Raw genomic sequence first — 9,309 nt, 5'->3', positions numbered from 1 at the left:
TTTTTAAATAAGGAAATAGAATTTGGGTATTTAAGATATGCCTATGTGTGATCACCTGCCTGTGGGCATCTCCCCATTGCTCTGGGCAGAGCAAGGCATGGAGCAGTGCTCGGAAGACCTGAGCTTCTTCCCTGCACTGCCTGCAAGGAACTGTGGGGCCTCAGGGGGTGCCACCCGTGTGAGGGGGACAAACACCTCCCATGGCAACCAGTGTTCTGGGGGGGGAAGGCTCAGAGCTGCCAGGGCTGGCAGCCAGCACACAGCCATGCCCAAGGGCAGGTGGCCAAACCGCAACACAGAGCGTGCTGGTGCCTGGGTAAGGGCTGGAAAGGTGAAAGGCCCTTCCTACTGCCCCTCCTTCCATGATGAATCACACACAGGGATTCTTTAATCTGGGAGAGAAGTGATGTGATGAAGGTGAAGCTGCCCTTTGGTCAGAGAGCTCTCGGGCTGCCCTCAGCCATAGCAGCATTTGCAGTGGAAGCGAAGCTTTGCGTTCCTGATGTTTGTAAGGGAAAAATGACCTCGGTATTCACGGTGTTGAATGTGGAATGTATGCTGTGTGTAGGATGCTCCCCGTGCTTCTTCCACAGGCCGCTAGGGGCTGCTCCAATACAAATAATACAAAACAAAACCCCCAAACGACCGAAAAACCGGGAAAATAGAATTTTTGCCCACATTTCTGATGGGATTGCTCTTTAACAACGATCGCCGTTGCCATTCTTTTGCAGTTTGCTCATGCTGGAGAATGCCAGGGCCAGTTGGAGTCCACCACGCACTCTGCACAGAGGCAGGGCCAGGACCTACAGGCAGCACAGTGGGCTGAGAATCATCTACCACTCATGTTCCGGGCAAGGGAACAGGTGGGTATCTGTGCATACATGGCCCGTGACAGGCAGGCTGTTTGCAAGGCACCATTTGCTAAGTTATAAAGAAGAGACTTGTATTTGTGATAGTTACAGCAGGCTGGCAGACTATGTGCCTCAGGGGGTGAAATGATGGCCAGCTGTGCTAAGGAAGGAATGTATTTTGCTGTTACACAGTTATCATTTGGGATACTCAAAGTCCTAAATAAATAAATGTGTTAAATTTTGCATTTGTCCTTTTTTTTGTTTGTTTGGTTTTGTTTTTTAATAAACCTTTCATTTTACAGTCTGGATGAACACTGTTAAAAAAAATGACATTATGAATTAGTTACATGATTAATACCTCTTCCACTTCCCCTGCAACAAGCAGTTTACATGACATTCAGCACATAAATCACAGATTAATTCAGTTTTGAGGTCTCTTTTGTAGTTCATTTTAATTAGCTTTGGGCTTGCTAGTGAATAAAACAAGGTGATCCTGACATATATTTTGCTGTCTATAGACAGTAGGTAGCATTTCTCATTTGAAAATTCATGCCTTTATAGTAATCATGTGTAACTTCAACAAGTCCAGGGAACAAAAATCCTTCTCATGATTTCATAAGAAATAGTAGAACTGACAGGGGGTTGGGTCCAGTTTGTCCCAATAAAATAATGTGCAAATTAAGATCTAACATATGAGAATGAGTTCCGTGTTAGAGTGTAGGCAGCTGCACTTTCAGTATCTGCCAGGATATAAGAACTAAGACTAGCAGAATTCCAAACAAGTTAGGAAAATTCATGTTTTTTCCTATCATTCCTTTTTTTTTGTTTCAGAAAGCAGTGAACAACAACTTCCCATTTTCTTCTCATGACAACAGACACTGTCTAGAGAATGTAGGAGAGTATTTTGATTTTGTAAGTATCCAGCACTGACAAAGATCACAAAGTTCTGTGTACTCATCAAACACAATTTCAATCAGAGTGTAAAAGTCAGACTCCATCTCTCTGTGTTTGGACACACAAGGGATAGTCTTGAAGATTTAGATTTTGTAGTCTCAATTTCCTTGCTGCAGTCTAAACATCAAATTATTAACCTAATTGTTTGGGTTTCTCTGAAGATTAGTTTAGCCAAGTGCAGCTGAATAGCATTGGGTAGATAGTATGCTGGAGAAGTGCAAAGAGTAAGTGGTTTATTAGTAGTGATGGATGGTAAGTCAACATATTTCCTGTTATATATGCAACCAGAAATGTTTGTACATGCAAGTCTGGCAATATTATTTTTAACTTGCTAAAGATCAACCATGAGTTCTTGAAATCACTGTGGTAACAGCTTCGTTAACTTCCCAGTGGGGTACTGACTGTTACAAGCTTAATCTGTGAAACTGTGATCATAAGTCATATGTTTACATGGCTTTTTCTTTCAATCTTTTTTCTAGGGTTTGGGCCGAAGGAAGGTGGAACCCCAGAGAAGGCAGCAGAACTCACAGAACTTCTTCCAGTGGGCTTCTGAATCAATTAGAAGGAACGAAGATGGCTTAACCATTTATCAGACATCATTTGTGAAAGACACAGCCCGTTCTCTAGGCAGTACCCGAAGCACTCCTCAGAAAAATCTCGCTCTGACAAAGCCTGTTCCTCAGAGTGAAAGCAACGTGCAGCCAAATAAATCGTCTTAATCATAATAGCATCTTTGCAGTGCTGATTTATCATCATCAGAGCCTTTTCTGGAGATCTCAACTACTTGTCAGTCACACGATGAAATAAACACGTGTAACGTGAATAAAGTGGTAATACAGCTGAGAGTTCATTAAGTCAGCATTCCTGTGTTGCTCTGAAGACCTGCTTTGCTCAGTGAAGAAGAGCAGTAGGAAGAAAAGCATGGTACATACTTTGAGAAATACCTGTATTACCAAAACAGAGGTAGCGACTGTAGTTGTGTTATTTGATACTGGTTGATGGTGATCTTCATACAAAAGCCCCTTCAACTTCAGGATCAATGGTATCACTGTACCTCATGCAGCTGACAGCATCTGTGTTGACAGGAGTGTATAATGGAACTGAATCTTTAAGGGCTCACTGCATCTTCAGGTATGAGTTAAACTTTTCTGAAAGGCTGTATGGATATGAATGTGTGTTACTTGCCATTAGGGAAACTAGATAACAAAGAATTAGAGTGCTAAATTGCAGTGAAGAATAATCATAATTCTTGCTCGTAACACAGCAGTTGCATAAGTAAACAAACAAAGGGTGTTGCAAACAATGTTTGCCTGCCTGTCTGGTAATTCTGGAAAATATAAGTGTATGCACGCATGCATGTATGTATGCATGTATGTATCCAGTAAGGCAAAAAGCAAAAGCACAAGCTGAAAGTGGCAATCTCTGAAATGTTGAGTTTGAGGTGGGCTAGCTCTGAACAGGACTGCTGGTTTTGTAGCTACGTGTCCCTCAGGAAGTGAATTCAGAACCAATCCTTTAAACTCTCTATTCCCAACATTCTGACTGACTTTAGGGTATGGGAGTGATTGGAGTCAGACCTCCAAATAATGTGTTTTTCTTTTCTGGATCATTTCCATTAATATCAATACAAGAATAAACAGAACTGCGTATCTTAAAATGTGCTATAAATAAGCCTGTTGCTACGCAAAATGTTTTCTTTGTTTATGAGATAAATGGAAGAATAAACCCTAAATGCTTAGAATTTCCTGCCCTGTAAGAGGTGCCATGAAAATGAGCTACGTTAAGAAATGATTTCTGCTCTACAGTGGAGGCATCTTTTTGAATTGGCATGCAGTGGGTGACGGTTCTGTGTTCCCTTAGAATAGATTGTGTTAGAATGTTTTTTAGATGCAATTTTAGATGCACATGCTGAAACAACAAACTTTTCATATACGAAGTTCCTTTTAGTTCTTGGGGTGCTGCAAAACATGCCGAAGTGCAGAACCTCATCGAACAATGTAAAAAACAGATGAAAAAGCCGAGTAGCATAGTGCTATTACAAGGAATTATTTGTTCTCAAAGTAAAGGCAGCCTGCCTGACAACACTTAGAGTCAGAATTTCCAGAGCTTAAGCCAACAATTTCATCTCCAAAGTGATTCAAAACTAAAGCGCGTGCCAATCACGTGGTAAATGAAGTACCCCGTGCTGTCTGGCATACTCAAGAGGGCAATCTTGGACCTCCATCAGAAGGAAGAAACACATTCTTGCTGCACTGGTAATGTTTATCCATGGTTTAACATTACAACTGGATACGGTGAAATAAATTGCTGTAGTTTGTTATGTCTTAAAACACCGGTAGGAAGATTCCAGATTACTTTTATTTTTCCCTGTCTTTTTCTCATGCTTTGAGTCAAACGTGGATTTTTTATAAGAATGAAGAGCAGATTCACTTTGTTACACGTTTTCGGTGATATTGTGATAAAGATTTTGGAGGAGGAACTGTAGGACTTAGGAAACCTCTCTACAAACTGAAGAGCAGCGTGCTGGGTTGAACAACATTGGCGATTCCCACATGCCAAACACTCTGGCTGCATTTCTCCAGTAAATAACATGAAATGCAACACATCACATTCTGAGCTGAGCGATAAAAGCCTCAGATAAGTTCTGAGAAAGTCACAGCCTTGCACAGTTTGGGTAAAATCATCCATTTTGTTTCACCTTGTCATAATAGCGTCTCTGAGAAGAAATCCCTACTGAGTTAAAATATGTTTTCAGCATGATTTCTTTGCTTCTTGGGGGATGGGGGAGAGCGTAGGAGGGCTGCTAAACTCCCATAAAGGTTTCCTAGTCAGCACAGGAAAGCCCTGGCTGGTCACTAATTAGGATCAGATGGGTGGAGGTAGGCTCAGCACAATGAGCACACTATAGGTTAGCTCAGCCAGATACTATTTTGGAGAAGCAGAGGGTATGCTTGAAATGATGCTGATACATACAGGCTTTTTTATTCCTCTTTTGGAGGAAAACAAGAAAAGTCCTTTTCATGCAAAATTTTCAACAAGCTGCCTACAAGGTGTAACCCCTGTGCAGAAACAGCAGGCTTTGTACTGCAGTCCTTTCAAAGCAGCTGCCCTAACCCGTTTTTGTTGTTGTTTCTCCTCGGCCAGCATCAGATGAGGGGCTGTCTGTATAACTTTCTTAAAGCATCTCTTTCACATTAATTTAGAGGTTATTTCAGTACGTTAGCTAATACACACAATTCAAGTGAAATTTATCAAAGGAATTTAAACCAAGGGGATGGCTCCAAGTTCTTTTAGCTGAATGAGCTGATACTTACCTGAACCTGGCAATGGCCAAGTATTGATTAACTAATAGGTCTGAGTTGAAAAGCAGCAACTTTGTCCCCTACCCTTTTCCATGTCCAGGTACAAGGGAGTCTGTTTCTCAAATAGCATCAGTTCAACTGTATTGGAATATGGTCCTATGCTTGTATCTGGATGGTTATGTCCACATGATTAAGTGTTTCTTTTTTCTTTTTTCTTTCCTGCCCTGTTTGCTGATTGCTAGATCTGAGACATGCTGCTTTCACTCGGACTACAACAGCCTTGTGGTAAGCTTGATACCAGCCTTCCTTCTATCATTTTTTCACTTAGAAAATGAATGCTGTAGCCTGTGAGATACGGTCATTTTGATTCTGATGTGTGAGCTACGGATGTGCTGTGACAGCAGATGAGTTTGTGTTTGGTATAGCATGAGGCAATATAGAAATGTGGTGTATTTGTTTACTTGCTGCCTAGAGAAGCTCAAGGAAAGCAGATTCCTGAATCCCTGACCCTGTGTGACAGGGCAGATAGAAGGTGGAGAGGTGCTGCTGGTGGAGTTGGTAATTCAGTGGGGATGCAGCAGCTTGGCTTCTAAGTCATCAGTTGCTAATCCAATCACACTGTGTTCACCATCAAATCACTTCGTGTAGCTCAAATGGGGTTTCTTAGAGAGTGCTTTCAAGGTTGGTTGGAGTGAAGTAACTTGATGTAAATGTACTCGAGTGTTTTTCTTTCCCTGGGCTGTGCAGTTAAACAGCAGCAATATTGTTGGAGATCTGTCAAAAAAGAAAAAAGGTGCCTTTTGTTTACAGTGATGCAGTTCAAGAATTACAGTGTTTTTATTGTGGATGATACTGAACTACTGTAAATGTTCTTACAGTGATTTAAGTTTTCCCTGGCCAAGCAGAACACTGGTCTATCTGTAATGATGTTGTTAATGTTGAACCAAAAGTATAGATCTCTTGTTGAGTAGAACAGTGCTGGCTGACGAGCATTAATATTTGGGAGCTTTGGATTAGGTATCTCTATATTTAATAGGGCCTTTGCAAATTCATGTTTTGTTCTTTGATTTATCTAATCCCAGTTTGTTGCAAGTCATGCATCTCTGACCATCTCAGTTTCCTTTTGCTGGATCCTGCTCTATTTGTCTGCAGCCTGAAACGATGTTCTGTGTTCAGCCTTCCTTGCTCAGGGAATAATAATATTTCTCAGCCTGCTAATGGGAAGTGGTTCTTGAAGCCTTTGAGTTGAAATCATCTTTGAGAAGCCTGTAAAGCAGGTCTTTTGTTTTTAAAATGTGAACTTGCAACTTCTTTTCTTTCTATAGAGAATACGTAGCTATTTCTGCACTCACCAAAAGTGGAAATTATGCAGCACTTTCAGGGAGTATATATTTAAACTTCCATTAATCTCCTGGTGGATGCCAGACACTGAAGTCCCGAAAGACTTCTGCAGATACTTAAAATGCTGCATCTGGAGAAGCCCAACATGTCTTCCTCTTGACAGCACCAAGCACAAACCTTTGTGAGGGAAGAGCCACAAATTAATTGTTCTCATGTCAACCCATCAAGAGGAATGCTCAAACACATCACGTTTTATAGTAGGTGCACAAAGAACGGCTATTATCACATCCTTTTTGTAAGAGCTTAATTACTGTGACACCCATTTGAAATAAGTAAGTTCTATTCTTTCCTCTGTTGCACTGTTTGAGGCAGCAAGTTGTGGCTTAATATGCAGTGGTGCAAGTTTTCTTTGCTTTCCCTTTGCTGAACCTTTCTCACGTGTATGCCATTTTTAGCCGTCCATTAGATCAACACAAGAACATCCATGTGTGCACATGGATGAGCGCAGTGATCCAACCCCGGGGTTTGGACATCCCCAGGGAGAGGGGTTGTCAGTGTCAAGGTCCTCGTATGGATTTGAAATTGGAAATAAACATCGATTGAAGGAAGGATTGCAACTTGGGTCAGTCTCCTTGCAGATGGGTGACCTAGAGAAAGCCTGTTTTCTTTCAAGCCCAATCAATATTTAACTATTTAGTTCGAAATATAGCAGGCTTGGTAAGAGGGGTATAGAATAATGTCCTCACCAGACTACCCAAAACAGTTTATAAATACTGAACAATTATAGGATTTTTTCCTTGTTACTGAATGTGTAGAAATAGTAAAATGCCAATCATAAACCAATACACTGTTAGCAGTGAATTAATCCTTACAGAGGCACCCCAAAGTATTTAAGTAGCAGTGCTCGTTTCACAGACGACCTAATTACTGTGCTGAGGTTGATGTCTCAAAGTCAGCAGTAAGGCCATGGCTATGAACAGTCAGACCCTGACTCCCAGGCTCTTGCTGTGAGCAGCCCTCCTTTCCCTGTGCACGGGTTTGCTGTGCTGTGCTGTTGGTCCATGTATTATTTTAAGAAGCGAGTGGCTGACCATATGCTTTTATGATCACTTGGAATATTCTATGGAATGAGGCAAACTGCATCACTTGAAGGATGCTATTTCCAAACAGAGCTGTGGTCTAAATTTAAACGAACACACTTTCCCTCTCTTATTCCTCCCTTGTCCCTGCCAATAAAGATTACATTTAGATTGTCCAGAATGTTCTGCTACTTACAAATGGTGGTGCCTCCTGTGTGAACAGGCCAACAAAAGTAGCAAGCGCTGTGCTCAGAAGTAAATTCTTGTGGGATCGGGGTCTATAATGCTAACCAGACATTAGGGCCTCAAATGGCATTTTAGGCATGCATTAATGACCCTAAGCGACAGACCTTCTCATCTTATTGCTTAATTAATCAATGGCCCAGTGGCACATTGGCAGTGCTTTTTTTCAAGCTGTGCCTCCCCTCAGATGGTAATCAGATGGTATATGGCTGTATCTACTTATGGGAAAGTCAAAACCCAATAAATAAAGTTTAATTTCCTGATTCCCCTGGGATATAACAATTCTTTGCAACAATGCTTCTTCAGTTGAGTTGAAATTAAAAAACAGCATGATCAACATATTGTGTAATATTTCATGGATGGAGTTAAGTACCAGGTTTAAAGACTTTGTTGTTGTGAAAAAAAAAAGAAAGGCCTGGAGGGGGGAAAAGACTGTTGATAGAGAAGCAAAATATTTGCCGTCAAATTGCCTAATCCTGGCTTTGTTAGTGGTGTTAAAATTTACACTGGCAGCTTTTAAGCATTGCTGTGAAGGTCTTCTGTGCATGGGATGTATTCATGTTCGTTCTAAATTAATATTACTATCATTTGAATAGAATCGAAGTTTCATCTTAAGATTCCTGTAACATGCGATACAGTTGGGAGCCATGGGAGGGCAGATGCGTTGAATAGCTTTGTTTTGAAATGTAACTTTTACTTCAGTTTTTAAGATCTTTAGTTTTAAAGATCTACTGGAGTGAGTTTAATTAGTGCGTTTCTACTGGTCTCGCTGGGCTCTGAATCACGTCAGCAAAATGCAACTGCTTGATTCATACTCAGACTGAGACAACTCAGTCTCCTGCCTCTATGGATTTAAACACCCTTTTCTAGTTGTTCTTCTTTGATGCTTCTGAATTCCAAGTTTATTTAATCTGTGGTTATTTTGTTTTGCCTTTGAAAGCCAATAATCTGACTACAGCAACCTACTTGAATGAGAATGACAATATTCAAACAAAATTAGTTCTTTAATTTACTACTACGATGTAATTCAACTTTCTGTGATGATTTTAGCTCAAAGCTTTCAATAGGCGCTAATTTCTGCTAGTTTTCTTTACACTTGAAGTTAAATTCAGTCTTAAATCCAGAAGAGCTTTAACCTCTAGGTTAACTAATTCCTTATGAAATCTGGAACTTGAATTCTGTTCAGTCTTGTGAGGAGAGAGGAAAAACGAGTAGGATTTGTTTAGTTAAAAAGAAGTGTATTTACTTTTATGGCTAACACAACTGCTCGCAAACTAAGACAGGTACAGGAAGAGTGGTGGCATCCTGACCCTTCTGGCTGTTCTGCTGACTGCAGCTCTTCCCTTTGGGAATGGACAAATCTCTCTCCAAATGCAGCCCAGCATCTGCAGTTGGGATGCAGACAGATTTGCTTTGATGTTGGTTGAGAGCTGCTTCATGCTGCAGCAAATATTCTTAGGTCATAGGAGGAGGATGTGGCACAATGATATTCTGTTGTCCCCAGACCCACAAACCAGAGAAGGCAAACCCTGCTGAGCT

At 40.9% G+C, this 9,309-nt stretch overlaps 1 protein-coding gene across 1 annotated transcript; it reads left to right on the top strand.

Annotated features, from left to right (window-relative positions):
* The first annotated feature begins 265 nt into the window (after positions 1–265).
* TEX36 (testis expressed 36) lies at positions 266–2,524 on the top strand. The gene is made up of 4 exons (XM_072340965.1): positions 266–316; positions 732–863; positions 1,683–1,763; positions 2,285–2,524. The coding sequence occupies exons 1-4, from the start codon at positions 266–268 to the stop codon at positions 2,522–2,524; spliced, it is 504 nt and encodes a 167-aa protein (XP_072197066.1).
* The last annotated feature ends 6,785 nt before the right edge of the window (positions 2,525–9,309 follow it).

The sequence above is a fragment of the Excalfactoria chinensis genome, chromosome 6 (genome assembly GCF_039878825.1).
Source record: "Excalfactoria chinensis isolate bCotChi1 chromosome 6, bCotChi1.hap2, whole genome shotgun sequence".
Classification (NCBI taxonomy): domain Eukaryota; kingdom Metazoa; phylum Chordata; class Aves; order Galliformes; family Phasianidae; genus Excalfactoria; species Excalfactoria chinensis.
This window is presented reverse-complemented; position numbering and strand designations above follow the sequence as displayed.